The following is a 15,748-nucleotide window of genomic DNA, read 5'->3' as shown; positions in this document are numbered from 1 at the left end:
TACCAACAACAGTTCAATAAATACATTTTGTGTGTTTTTCTTTTAAGTGGACTCTTTAAAAAATAATGAATTTCTGAAGTGCACAAGAAATGCTCAGTTTTCAATGTCATTGCTGGGTTATGCAGCAAGAATGAGCTTGAGCCATCTGCGGGTTCTGTGGCTTTTTCTCCGTCTGTCAGCAAATGCCTGAGCTGACTCACCACGGCAATTGTCAGTGACCTGAACCCTCCTCAGTGAATACCTCCATCTCAATTCTTCTCAGAGCAGGAATCAAGGAAAGAAGAGACTCACAAAGATTGCAAGCCCTGCTCTCGTATCAATTCTCCCTGTGACCCTGGGAAAGAGGTATGGCCTGCTTGATTTGCGTGATTCAGAAATACAACCTCCCACTGAATAAAGAGTTTCATCAGAGGAAATATTCAGATTTCTTTCAGGGAGTCGTGTCAGAAGTGGAATTGCTGAAACATGTATTCTGTGCTCCTTCTGCAGCACATGTTTATGGAGACCTTTCTGCGAACACAGTGGAAGACACACTGATGCATAAATCCAAGCGCAGTTTTTCCCCAGAGCTTACAGTGTAACAGAGAGGACAGCCGTCCCTGAGAGGTGATTATTCATGCTTCACTTCTGCATTAGAGCTGGGTCCCAAATGGTTTCTCTCACGTGAATGGGGAGCCGAACCTCTCAGCCTCAGAGAAGGATGCTAACTAAATGGCAGAAATGCTTCACCTCCGTGAGCAGCAAACTGGTTTCCTCTGCATATTTTGCATGCAGGCACACTCCTCACTGTGATATCTTCCACTTGACCCAGTCCCCTTTCCTCACCCTTGCACCCTACCCCTGCTCTAGAAGTTGGAGGCTTCTCCAGTTGTGAGGGGTTTCCACTTGCAAAAGCAATGTTTTCCCCACCTTATCAGTGAAAAACACATCCAAGGGCTTGATTTCTCAAGTGGTGTGCCATGGTCCCACCATGTTAGAGTCAACTGAGAACCTCTTGTGGCCTCCACAAATACTCAACAAACACCCTGAGCTCTGCCTGACGTCCACTAATTCATTAACAGACTCTCTGAAAGACAACCCTGATAGGCAGGCTCCTCAATGAGCCTGAGGCAGACAAAAGCATGAGGGTTATCTGACAAGAGGAACAAGTAGTTTATAGAAACCTGTTCTCTGAAAGTGAACAACCTCATTGCATATGGAATTGTACCGTGGACAATAAAATTGTTTTGTTTATTAATATCATAGGTGGTACTTGCAGAAAGTTGTGGAGGTGGTAGCAACTTGTCCCTGAAAGACGTTTCAGGGAGAAACAGATTCTGTGAGTTAAACTATATTATTATTGAATCATATTATTATTGATGAGATCAGCTAACTAAGAAACTTAAATCAGAAAAAATGAAATAGGAAACACACGAACTGGAAAACAAGTCATTAAAAATAGGCAATTGACTTTATTGATGGTCCTGAAAGAATTCTTGAAAAAGACAAAACAGTCTTCTAATAATTGTTAGAGAACACCCGAAAAACACAAATAGAAAAAGAGTGCTACCACTGGTGGAAACAGCGATGAACCAAACTCTTCTTGGCTAAATTGAATTCAGTCTTAAACACTGAATACTGCCTCTCTATTTAAAAATTACTACCTATGAATCACTAAACAGAGGTCCAGTTTCTCCTTCTAAAAAAACCACATTAATCAGACTGAGTCACCATTAAACTATTATATAGTGAAATATTAAAGCTACAGCATGACGTAGAGGCACTTGAGTCTGCATTACAGAACTAGGCTTTAAAGAGATGTAGAGGAGAGACCAAGCACTCTAGAAATCAACAGGAAATGAGCTGTTCTATTTTTGCATGGTAGCATAAAAGAACACAGAATGATTTAAGGGACTCTTGGGTTTAAAACAACTAAAAGTAATACAACAAAAAGGAAGAAGGCAGACAAGGAAAAGGTGACTTGACTATCATGCTTTTAAATGATTGAGTTAAGGTCAGTGATAACACTCCAGGGGGTTATGGGAGCAAACATCATCATGGCCATTTATATGTCAATCTAAATTAACGTTTTGAATAGACTTGAAATAGGTAACATCTACTTCATCAAGGACACTGGAGTGTGTCATGGGAGGATGTAAGCTAGATTTCTGTTTCTAATATTTTAATTTTTGTGATCTCACAGATTCTCAGTTTCCCCATTTGGAACATGTGAAGAATAATTCCAACCTTTCATGCTACAACAAAGAAGAGTTGGGCATCCAGTGGAAACATCAGAATGCCTTGACATTTATTATTGAGTGTGCTCTTTAGTGGCTCAGTGGTGAAGAATGAACTGCCAATGCAGGAGATGCAAGAAACCTGGGTTCAATCCCTGGGTCAGGAAGATCCGCTGGAGGAGGAGATGGTAACCTACTCTAGTATTCTTGCCTGTGAAGTCCCATGGACAGAGGAACCTGGCAGACTACTGTCCACGGGGTCACAGAGTCAGACATGACTGAGCACACAGGCATGCTATTATTATCATTTTAATAACAACTTTGGAAACGTCATATGTTCATCTCAGAGATTTTTCCCTTTTCATCAACTGCCACTGCTTGAATACTTACATATTCATTCACTTTTTGGTTTATATCATAGTGAATCAGATATTTTTCTTACTGCATCTACTTAACAAATAATTGCTGAACATTTACTGTGCTAAGTTCTATAGCAGAAGCCTGTGTAACAGTGAACACATAGGCTTCTGGCCTCATGGATCCTCAAATTATAAGGGAAAAGAAAGACATCATGAGACTCATCCCCATGTGAACAGATGCTTTTACAAATGGTAAGTGGAACTTGAAGGAAAAGGACAGGGTTATATGAGAGTTTTGAGTAGAAAGATTCAAATTAGGTTGCTGATTAGGGATGACATCTCTGAGGAAGTGATATTTAAGATGAAGAGATGACTGCCTATGAGAAAGTCCAGGGTTAGGAGGATGTGGGGAGGGGAGGAGAGGGTGGGAAGAGCTGGGAAGGCGGGGAGTCTGGCAAGAGATGGATGGCGTGGAAGGAACTACAGGGAAAATTCAGCTCCACAGGGAGCTGAATTACTGGCAGATCACCTTGACTCTGTGAAAGCTTGCTTCCAGATTTTTCTGGGACAGGTCTATTTTGGATTTGTCTTTAGTCCCGGGACATAACAGTTGGCCGTCGATTACTGTCTTTATTCCTAAAGCAATGCCTTTCTGCGTTTTCAGTTAGAAGCCCAAAGTGCTTAGCAAGTCTAAGATGGCAGGACTTGAATCCAAAGGTGCCTTTCCCAGAACTAGGCAGGTGCTGAATGAAGTCCCCAGGATTTTCATTTCCCGACTCCTGCTTTTGCCTGATGCATCATGGGTACATGCAAGTCAGGGATCAGGCAAGGCTCTAAGGGAACTGTGGATGCAGAAGTCAGAGCTCTCCTTCTGACACCTTGCTTTTCAATATTCCACCCTAAATTTCTAACCACTCTGGCAACTTTGAACTTTGTCCTCTGTCTCCTAGCAAAAGTTGGCTCCCTTCTGCTTAAGTATAATGATGTTCTTAGGAGGAAGTCAGTTACACGTGGATCTCCTGGAATTTTTTTTCCATCGCTCAAGAATCAAGTCCTGTTTTGAGTTGAACTTCAAAGCCTTGAAGCAGCTTTTAAAAAATATATTTTATCCAGCAACTATAATTGTTGTGGGCAGCACAACAGTCCAATAAAAGCTCTCTCTTATGACTGGTACCTAAAAGGAAATCTCTCTTTTTGTGAACACATGCATGCTATTATTATCATTTTAATAACAATACTTTGGAAATGTCATATGTTCATCTCAGAGATATTTCCCTTTTCATCAACTGCCACTGCTTGAGTATAATAAATTTGGATATTATATTATATGGTGGATTATGTAATATTGTGGATATAATGTGAATGTTATATAATTATTAATTTGGTCCATTACTTTATTTAGGATTGCAAAATGAGCATATACTGATTCTACTATTTCTTCTCTATTTATATAAACATAACTTAAAACAGAAAGCCCTTCTAATCTTCTATGTGATTGCCTTGAGGTACAGATTACATCGGAAAACCAGGATAAATGCTTGATGTTTTCTCTGCATTTATTAGTTTTCAAAATAATGAGTCAATTCCTTAATAGCTCTCTTAGGTGACCAACAAGAGTTTTCTCTTTTTAGAATTATCATGAACCCATTCCTTTAAATACAGTTAATATGTTTCAGAACTGCAGTTACCAACTTCACTGATGCTAAAATATTTCCATCTTTGGTCAGTGAGAGCCTCTTCAGTTGGCTCTGTGTTCTTTTGACATAATCCTGATGGGTTTTCACAGTGTCCTTATTTCCTCGAATTTTAAGAGCCAATCTTATTTTAATTTTAATATAACTTCACCCTATCATCAAATTAAAGTCTTAAGACTATAAACTCTGCAAAGAATTAGAATTTATCTACTTTGATTTTAGGCCAATAAGAATCTATCCTCTTTTTAAACTCTGACATAAAATAGGATCCCTTAGCTGCAGTATTACCTGATAAACAATCTGAGAGCAGGGATTGCATTTAATGCATTTGGTCAAGATTTCAGCAGTTAACACGTTCTTAGCATTAGGTGCTCAGTCATGTCTAATGCTTTGCGACCCCATGGGCTGTAATCCACCGGGCTCTTCTGTCTGTGGAATTCCCCAGGCAAGGATACTGGAGGGGGTAGTCATTCCCTTTTCCAGGGCATCTGTTGGAGTTGCTTGGATTCAATCACAACTATTCTTTAGGTAAATATAACACATTTCCTGCTTTTCCTTTCCCTGCTAACCCAAAAAGTGGTGTGAGAGAGCTGCACCCTGAGTAGACAGAAGTCTGTTGCCTCGTTTTCTCTCAGAGTTTTTGACCCACATAAATATTTACATCTCTCATGCCACTTTATTACATTTCCTGTTAACATATTTTCTAAGCAGAAATCTACAGATGTGAGTAGTTCTGACTTTCAGTGTTTTTTACATTACAAAATGCACACTCTTAATTTTTTAAGTCAGTGTGTTTTGCACTATCTGACTTATTTCCATCTACTCAATAGAACCCATACTTTTCTCTTAAGTGGTCTGCCGTTAAGCGCATAAACATTCTAGCGTGACACTTCTGTCCATTTCTTCTCTGCCAGTCCTCTCACTCAGTCCTTGCCCTGGGCTCTGTGCCTGATCTCCAACAGGCTGGGTGTGCCGCCTGGATGGGGACGGCCTTCCTGAGGCTCCCCAGACCTGCTGCCATTCATTCATCCATCTATCCAGAAGACTACCTAGTTTCAACATCATAGAACGTGCGTGATGTGACTGGGAGCAGAACATTCCTTCTGACCTAAACAGGAAGTACTAGAGAAACTGTCAGAACATGTGATTTCCACACTGAGAAAAGACCATGAGTTAAAGAATTATCTAGGTAGGGGAATAAAGGCTGGATGTGTGTGATGGCCCTATGTATCATTTAAAGATCCTAAGACTAGAAAAATCATGAATCCACAGCAGTTCAAAGACACTAATTATTTTCACTATAGCTGGGCAGCTGGATGTTCTTCTGCTGAGGACGAGTAAAGAGAGACCACGGATTACAAAATGAGAGTGTTCACATAAGAACTAGAGAAAAGAAACCAAGAATTTATTCTCAGGGCAACCGCTTCAGCAGTTCACCCACAATTAAACATTATCTCCTGCGGCTTAATTGCCATTCCGAAGGACTCCTCAGACACACTCACTTGAACCCAGTTATTTTCTTTTCTTGCCTTTTGTTTACCATTGTTTATTCTTTGGGACACACTGCATAGAGCAGTATTTCTTCACCATCAAACACTGTCTTTTTCTTTCTTCCACAAGTTATTTCCTTCCCTACACCTCTTGTATAGATCTATAAACATGTTTGCAGTGGCTATGGCCAAGACATCTGAAATTTATACTTTCCCTTTGAACCCATAAAATCTAGCTTCTGCTTCTCTCTTTACTCAAGAAACAACTTCAGGTTTACCGACATGAAAGGAGAACATGCTCTTTGATATGGATTTTCCATTCACCTGATGCTCCTTCATAACAAGTTACTGCTCTAACTCATTGGGAGAGAGGGTAATAAAACCATGTGTGGGTCTCACGACAGCCACTTTCCCAGCAATATTCACAGGGACAGCTTGCATGTATAACTCTAGCCAACACACATTAGGCACAATGGGGAGGGGGCGAGGTTAAGTTTCGGCAAAAAATGCACCTTACCTGAAAAATAGTATAAAGGACCTGTTTTAATTATGAGAGAAATGCATTTCTGTCTTTAAAAGACATGAGTACAAACATAGCTTTAAACTTTACACTTTTATTATCAACAGTAAGTAGAAAGATTATGACTTAAGAACTAATGATATTGTATAGGTTTCAATTCTGTATCTTCAACCCAGAAGCTATGGAGTTCCAATCTTCCATATTTTTGTCACTCAAACTCACTGAGTCAACAGTGGAATTAATTCTTTCTCCTGCTCCCTGCCAGAACTAATTTGCTCTACAGTGCCTCCTCCCAGTAAATGGTATCACCTTGCAGACAGTCACTCAAATCTGATAACTCAGTGTCTACTCACATAAAATCACCAAATTCTCTTGATGCGATAGTGAAAGAGAAAGTGTTGTCACTCAGTCCTATCCAACTCTTTGTGACCCCACAGGCTGTAGTCAACCAGGCTCCTCTGACCATGGAATTCTCCAGGCAAGAATTTGGAGTGGAGTTGCCAATCCCTTCTCCAGGGGATCTTCCCAACTCAGGGATTGAACCTGGGTCTCCTGCATTGCAGGCAGATTCACCAGGGCCTCCCTGGTGGCTTAGATGGTAAAGATTCAACAGTAGTCTCATCATATTGTGAATCTGATTCAATTCAGGAGAACTCTCTCTCCATATTGCTGGTCCTCTAGTCTGAGACTCCAGCTGTCACTTGCACAAAGGAATTCAAGAAACCTTCCAACTGAGCTGCCACCTTTAATCTATATCCCTCATGTAGCCCTCCACCCTGCACCCATATTTCACTCTGAATGACAATTCTCAAATGCAAACTGATCCTCCAAGCATATAGACTGATCCTCATTCCCAGGCTTGACTGAACATACCCTTTCTCCTATTTGGACCATTTTCACAGCCTCCCATGCAAAAATATTTGCACCTTAGTTTCAAAACCTACTGCCATAAACTTTCTCATACTAACCTTAGTCTATCAATCACTTCATTCCTAACACCTTATACTAATGGTACCATATTTTGCTTTGGGTTTGTGTAATTTTCATGACATCACACTTTCTAATCTTTAAGGAAGTATATATTAATTTAAATTCTTCCCTACACCCTACCCCCACTAAAAAAAGTAGATTTCTTTTTTTGCCAGTGTTAGTAGATATTTAAAGGATGAACACAAGTTTGATTCATCAAGAGAACTAGTTTCAGAAGGTGATGGATCTGATTTCAGATCCTAGATCTAACACAGGCTGTGCAATTCCAGAGTCCTTAATTTCTGTCAGTCCACTCTTCCCCATGTCAGGAGACTTCTGAAGCACTGTAGCACACAATATTCTTGAGTGAGTTGCTCAGGTAACCACACTCCCCCCCAAAGTCACGGTAACATGCTGCAGGCAATGGGAACCCATGAGCCGGCAGGCGGATGCAATGCTCCAGGCTTTCTTCTAGCCCACAGGAGGCCCACTTCACTGCCAACATGGACAGGTGTCCAGAGTCTGTGGTCTGGGAGAGACTCTGCTCATACTGCACCCTTAACACTTTTCCTTTTTTTCTTTTTGTTGTAAGGATTGCAGAAAAATGGCCTTGCATATCTGGGGAAAATCCAGTCTGATCTGGGCTACTCAGGAGACTTGCAGACAAAATCCTAAGCTGCATTCTTCTACTGACCTATAGCTCGTCCTTTTGAGGGCCAGGAACACTAGTGATCACAGATATTTCTGTGCCAGACAACCCAGAGCAAGTCACAGGGGCCATTTAGCAGAACATACAATAGTAATATCTAAGTACTGACTTCACTGTGTCATTAAGATTATAAAAAATAGCATCTGACACATATTAACTCTCCAGTGGTCGAAACTGAAATCAGATTGATTATATTCTTTGCAGCCAAAGATGGAGAAGCTCTATACAGTCAGCAAAAACAAGACCGGGAGCTGACTGTGGCTCAGATCATGAACTCTTTATTTCCAAATTCAGACTGAAATTGAAGAAAGTGGAGAAAACCACTAGACCATTCAGATACGACCTAAATCAAATCCCTTAGTGAAAAATAGATTTAAGGGACTAGATCTGATAGACAAGAGTGCCTAATGACCTATGAATGGAGCTTTGTGACATTGTAAAGGAGACAGGGATCAAGACCATCCCCAAGAAAAAGAACTGCAAAAAAAAATGGCTATCTGGGGAGGCCTTACAAATAGCTGTGAAAAGAAGGGAAGTAAAAAGCGAAGGAGAAAAGGAAAGATATACCCATTTGAATGCAGAGTTCCAAAGAATAGCAAGGAGAGATAAGAAAGCCTTCCTCAGTGATCAATGCAAAGAAATAGAGGAAAACAATAGAATGAGAAAGACTAGAGATCTCTTCAAGAAAATTAGAGATACCGAGGGAACATTTTATGCAAAGATGGGCTCAATAAAGGACAGAAACAGTATGGACCTAACAGAAGCTGAAGATATTAAGAATTTGTGACAAGAAATTCTGTATTTGTGGCAAGAATACACAGAAGAACTGTTCAAAAAAGATCTTCATGACCCGGATAATCACGATGGTGTGATCACTCACCTAGAGCCAGACATCCTGGAATGTGAAGTCAAGTGGGCCTTAGGAAGCATCATTACGAACAAAGCTAGTGGAAGTGATGGAATTCCAGTTGAGCTATTTCAAATCCTGAAAGATGATGCTGTGAAAGTGCTGCACTCAATATGCCAGCAAATTTGGAAAACTCAGCAGTGGCCACAGGACTAGAAAAGGTCAGTTTTCATTCCAATACCAAAGAAAAGCAATGCCAAAGAATGCTCAAACTACTGCACAATTGCACTCATCTGACACGCTAGTAAAGTGATGCTTAAAATTCTCCAAACCAGGCTTCAGCAATATGTGAACCGTGAACTTGCAGACGTTCAAGCTGGTTTTAGAAAAGGCAGAGGAACTAGAGATCAAATTGCCAACATCTGCTGGATCATGGAAAAAGCAAGAGAGTTCCAGGAAAACATCAATCTCTGTTTTATTGACTATGCCAAAGCCTTTGATTGTGTGGATCACAATAAACTGGAAACTTCTTCAAGAGATGGGAATACCAGACCACATGACCTGCCTCTTGAGAAACCTGTATGCAGGTCAGGAAGCAACAGTTAGAACTGGACATGGAACAACAGACTGGTTCCAAATAGGAAAAGGAGTACATCAAGGCTGTATATTGTCACCCTGCTTATTTAACTTCTATGCAGAGTACATCATGAGAAACGCTGGGCTAGAGGAAGTACAAGCTGGAATCAAGATTGCCGGGAGAAATATCAATAACCGCAAATATGCAGATGATATCACCCTTATGGCAGTGAAGAAAAACTAAAAAGCCTATTGATGAAAGTGAAAGAGGAGAGTGAAAAAGTTGGCTTAAAGCTCAACATTCAGAAAACGAAGATCATATCATCCGGTCCCACCACTTAAATGGCAATAGATGGGGAAACAGTGGAAACAGTGGCTGACTTTATTTTTCTGGTCTCCAAAATCACTGCAGATGGTGATTGCAGCCATGAAATTAAAAGACGCTTACTCCTTGGAAGAAAAGTTATGACCAACCTAGACAGCATATTAAAAAGCAGAGATATTACTTTGCCAACAAAGGTCCATCTAGTCAAGGCTATGGTTTTTCCAGTGGTCATGTATGGATGTGAGTAGGACTATAAAGCAAGCTGAGTGCTGAAGAATTGATGCTTTTGAACTGTGGTGTTGGAGAAGACTCTTAAGAGTCCCTTGGACTGCAAGGAGATCCAACCAGTCCATCCTAAAGGAGATCAGTCCTGGGTGGTCATTGGAAGGACTGATGTTGAAGCTGAAACTCCAATACTTTGGCCACCTGATGCAAAGAGCTGACTCATTTGAAAAGACCCTGATCCTGGGAACGATTGAGGGCAGAAGGAGAAGGGAACAACAGAGGATGAGATGGTTGGATGGTATCACCGACTCAATGGACATGGGTTTGAGTGGACTCCGGGAGTTGGTAATGGACAGGGAGGCCTAGTGTGCTGTGGTTTTGGGGGTCACAAAGAGTCGGACACAACTGAGCAACTGAACTGAACTGAACTAAATGATAATTAAATAGTATAATGTTTCAATAAACTAATATTCTGCAAGGCTAATGCTATGCATACATGGAAAATAAGTGTTGACTATGGTGTAATTAAGGAATTAAAGTCAACTTGACCAAATACATTCCCATAAGGCATTCACACCCAACCTTGTTGTGGTTATTTTTTTGTCATCTATGAGAGTATTTTTCCATCAAGTTTATTTTTTTGTCTTTTATCCAAAATTATCCAACAGAAAGGGACAACAGAGGATGAGATAGATGGATGGCATCACTGACTCAATGGGCCTGAGTTTGAGAAAACAGTGGAAGGCGGTGAGGACAGGCAAACCTGGCATGCTGCAGGCCACAGGGTCTCAAAAGTCGGACATGACTTGGCAACTGAACAGCAACAACAATATCATTTTACCATGTGTGTTTGTGTTTGAGTTTAAAACACTTCCTCTCAGTATTGATCCTTCAACCGTGGGTCCATGAAGAAAGGAGGCTGACTAAATGCATAGATGGTGTACTTTACTCCAAGAGACAGCAAATGAAGTCACAGTGAAAACACTGTTCCATGGGGCTGCAGATCAATACAAGGGTGGGAAATGGGAGGAAGGTGAGTTATCATCCAGTTCAAGGCACCAGAGAACTCAAAGGAACTTACAGAGACTCAAAGACCCTCCTTTCCCAGCAGCCACTTCATAGGGACTTTACTAAAGGAAACCAGCATCAGTAGCCTTGTTAAACTAATGTCAAATTTACGTATGAGATTCAAAATATGAAGTGTGTGCTGCTGGGAAAACTGCTTAATATTTCTAAGACTTCTTTGGGTGGGTGATTTTTTAGGATTTAAATTAGAATATCTATAAAAACTGTTTTTTGATGCAAAGTAAGTGCTCAATAACTGTTTGCTATTATTATACAGTGATAAATATTTTGCAAAGTGGATGCTCTGAACCAGTAGAAAATGTAACTATAAATATGAATCATTTTGGAGTTTGCTTTGCTGATTGTCCATTGTATGGCATGTAAAACTCCACAATCCTAAGACAAATAAGACTGTCCAGATTCTGTGTTCCAGAATCACAATGTTGGGTGGGATTTTTTTTTTTCTTTAAGGATAATTTTATTCAAGTGAGATCATTGTAAAGGGAGGAGCTAACACATACCAGGAGCAGCTGAGCTGAACTGCAGAAGCCAAGAAAGCTACCAGGAAGTCAGGCAGATGGTGAGAAGTTAAGCTGCCCATGGCTCGTCTCGGATTTAACAGCTGGAGGAGGCAGAGCATGAGCTGGGGTTCTGGAGTCTCGCAGATGAGGCTGCAAATCCTGTCATTTCCTATCTGGGCAACTGGAGCGAGTCACAGCCTCAAGAGTCGAATCTCTAAGCTTTAGCTTCCTCATTTGCAAAGCAGGGGAATGGAAGAGTTACCTAATAATATTTATCTGGACTTGGTTTTGAATTATAAACTAACTGCTTAATGTGGTGTCAAACATATAATAAGCACTCAAGAAAAATGTTACTTTTAGAATTATAAAATTAATCCTATTAACATGAGTGCTGTATTGCTATTAATACAATCATGACATTTCTGTCAACGCCATTTCTCTGTCTGACACAGTGCAGACAAATTCAACAAGCTGCCTGTCCTCTTTATGACATGCCTGCCTTTTACACAAGTAAAGTGAGCCTGAAAAAAGCAATGAGACACGTGAGAAGAAAGCTTTAGCGGCTAAAGAAATAAAGGTTTACTAGAGGAATCAGGATGTAGTGGAACTGAACAGTTCTTCTGTGGACTAAGTTGTGAGACACTGGGCAAATTACTGACTGTCTCCAAACCTCAGACTGCTGGTCTGATAATTGTAGATCATAGTAACTAACTCATTGTTCTCTAATAAAAGGGCATCTGACAGGATGGTGTGGCTTGAGGTAGACTATCAATAACTCTTAGGTCCCTGTCCCACAGAAAGACATAATAAAATGTTTCATTAAGAGGAGACTAAGTGAAATCTGTGGTTTCTATCTTTTCTTATGTGAAAGTACTTCAAACACATTTTACACTTTGGCAGGGGTCTTTACCTTCTCTATGAATTTATGTTCAGGCATAGCATATTTATAAGTGAGTTTCATGGCATATTATTTTTAGGCTGCAGAGGAAAAGCATTCTTTGTTCTCAGAACAGATGATTGGTTTTACTAAATGGGTTACTGTCTTTTATTAAATTTAGGCTACCCAAATGAAACATCATAAAATATAGCCTACAGAGATAAGTTCTAATATTTACAAGTTAAGATATAGTCAGTAACATCAGATTTGGGTAAATGGATTCACATGTGTCTACAAACATCTATCTATCTATCTCTGTATCAATTTGTCAATAAAATGCTTCCATTTCTGACTTAAAATATAAAAGCAGAACACATAAGCCAATATTGGCATGTATGGGCACATATAAAGCTTTCCACAAAAATTACCTGTTTTTCTGTCTCTTTACACAGCTCTGAAGTCAATTTCAGCATATAGTTTGGCTTTTAAAACATCTCCTTTGATATCTATTCCACTGTGTTGGATAAACAAATACTTACTATATGCACATCCAAACACCTCGATTCGCATTCCAATTCTGCCCTTGGGGTTCCACTCCAGCGGGATGAAGCGCAGAAATCTGGCTTTGATGGAAGGCTGGAGTCTATAGTACACAACACTGTCTGCGTTTGCATTTCCTACAAATCCCTAGAAGAAAAGAGCAAGAAGGAAATCAGTGCAACTGGAGAGTATCTATTTCACTTTGTCCCCTAAAACGCCAATAAGCAGTGTCTGATTTGCTTTATAACTTATAAAATGGCAACCATCATTAAGAGTTAGATCATAATGTTTCATCTGCAGAAGTTTCTATAGTCTAAGCTGCTTTCTATATTGCAGTTTAAATCCCACCGTCTGCATGAAGTCAGCTTTCACTGTGAAACCCCCAGTAAAGTTTGTTTCTATGAAGTGCAGAGGAAAATAAAAGTTATTGACATGACGAGTGAGAACATCCTCTTGTATTCAAAAACTAGAATCAGATTCCGCACGGAGGTTGCTCACGTAGTTGATGAATGAGTAAGGTTCAGACTTGTTTCTGCTGTTTCACTTACTCATCTTACTCAGCAACATAAAGGAAAGTATCATTAGACATTCAAGTCAGAGCTACACTCTGAGAATAGGCTCTTAAACTTCACTCACCACATAGCCGGATACACACATCAAAAACTGTTGTTACACGTCATTTTTATTCAATAAAAAAATAATAAAGTAAAAGCATCTCTATTTTAAAAATTGTTAAGGGAACCTGGAATCAATAATAATTTGGAAAGGCCTGAAATTAGACTGACAGACTCTAGAATCTGAAAGCTATGAAGACCATAGGAACGCTGCTGAGCTGCTGAGCTGCTGCTGCTGCTATGTCGCTTCAGTCGTGTCCGACTCTGTGCGACCCCATAGATGGCAGCCCACTAGGCTCCCCCGTCCCTGGGATTCTCCAGGCAAGAACACTGGAGTGGGTTGCCATTTCCCTCTCCAATGCATGCAAGTGGAACGTGAAAGTGAAGTCGCTTAGTCTTGTCTGACTGCTAGTGACCCCATGGACTGCAGCCCACCAGGCTCCTCCTTCTATGGGATTTGCCAGGCAAGAGTACTGCAGTGGGTTGCCATTGCCTTCTCCGGCTGCTGAGCTGGTACCATCAAATTGCAAATGAGGAAATTAAATGTCAAAATGGCAAGAAAACAAACAAACAAACAAACAAAAACCCTCTGGTGTTTGCAAAACTATTATATGGTATGACCAGGAGCAATGTTCCTTTCACAATATCAGGATGCATCTACTTAACACCTGCAAAACCCACACTTAAACAGCTTTTATTTTCTCCTACATGACATATGGTAAAGCGCATATGTGAAAAAGTTAGGATGAGACAGAAATTGTTCTCAATAATTGATATTTAACTTTTAAACTTTTTATTTCTTCGTCTTCTTCCACCTCTTCTTTCCCTTCCACCTTCCTGTTCTTCTTCTCTTTCCCTCCTCTTCCTCCTTTTTTTGTTTAACTGTAACAATCAAGACATGCAACAAAATAAGGGGTCTTATTATGATCTACTCAGCCACGTTTACCTTCTATGCAGAATACATCATGAGAAACGCTGGACTGGAAGAAGCACAAGCTGGAATCAAGACTGCCGGGAGAAATATCAATAACCTCAGATATGCAGATGACACCACCCTTATGGCAGAAAGTGAAGAGGAGCTAAAAAGCCTCTTGATGAAAGTCAAAGAGGAGAGTGAAAAAGTTGGCTTAAAGCTCAACATTCAGAAAACGAAGATCATGGCATCCAGTCCCATCACTTCATGGGAAACAAATGGGGAAACAGTGGAAACAGTGTCAGACTTTATTTTGGGGGGCTCCAAAATCACTGCAGCCATGAAATTAAAAGACGCTTACTCCTTGGAAGAAAAGTTAAGACCAACCTAGTTAGCATATTCAAAAGCAGAGACATTACTTTGTCGACTAAGGTCCATCTAGTCAAGGCTATGGTTTTTCCAGTAGTCATGTATGGATGTGAGAGTTGGACTGTGAAGAAGGCTGAGTACCGAAGAACTGATGCTTTTGAACTGTGGTGTTGGAGAAGACTCTTGAGAGTCCCTTGGACTGCAAGGAGATCCAACCAGTCCATCCTTAGGGAGATCAGCCCTGGGATTTCTTTGGAAGGAATGATGCTAAAGCTGAAACTCCAATACTTTGGCCACCTCATGTGAAGAGTTGACTCATTGGAAAAGACTCTGATGCTGGGAGGGATTGGGGGCAGGAGGAGAAGGGGACGACCGAGGATGAGATGGCTGGATGGCATCACTGACTCAATGGACGTGAGTCTGAGTGAACTCCAGGAGTTGGTGATGGACAGGGAGGCCTGGGGTGCTACGATTCATGGGGTCGCAAAGAGTCGGACATGACTGAGTGACTGAACTGAACTGAACTGAACTGAAGTGAACTCAGCCACGTGGTAGGTTCCCTTACCATGACTTGATCCACAAATGAGGTCCCCCTCATGTAGACCATACCAGACAAAGCAAATATTTCAGTAACACCAATACCCAGGGAATCTATCCATTTGCCTCCTTTTCTTTCTACTTCACAAATAAGCATTTACCAAAATATTTTCTAACACAGTAATAATAATAATAATAAAGTTGGGCTTTTCATAGTCAAGTTAATTTGATTTGATTCCCCTTATCCCTCAATGACCCAATACCTCATACACCCAATTTTCAGGCTCACACAAAATAGGCAGTTCTGTGACAGTGTCTTCAAATTATATCCCAAATCGGGGCCTCTCCCTTCATCTCAGCTATGACCACCCAGTTCAACAAA

General features: G+C 40.5%; 1 protein-coding gene across 6 annotated transcripts in view; it reads right to left on the bottom strand.

Annotated features, from left to right (window-relative positions):
* Window positions 1–15,748, bottom strand: part of CNTNAP4 (contactin associated protein family member 4) — a 280,255-nt gene that overhangs the window by 118,536 nt on the left and 145,971 nt on the right. For all 6 annotated transcript variants that reach the window (XM_068991747.1, XM_068991751.1, XM_068991753.1 and 3 more), the window contains exon 4: window positions 12,933–13,080. In XM_068991747.1, the coding sequence (XP_068847848.1) occupies window positions 12,933–13,080 (148 nt within the window). The remainder of the gene's footprint in view (window positions 1–12,932; window positions 13,081–15,748) is intronic.

Source organism: Capricornis sumatraensis, chromosome 20 (assembly GCF_032405125.1).
Source record: "Capricornis sumatraensis isolate serow.1 chromosome 20, serow.2, whole genome shotgun sequence".
Taxonomy (NCBI): Eukaryota; Metazoa; Chordata; class Mammalia; order Artiodactyla; family Bovidae; genus Capricornis; species Capricornis sumatraensis.
This window is presented reverse-complemented; position numbering and strand designations above follow the sequence as displayed.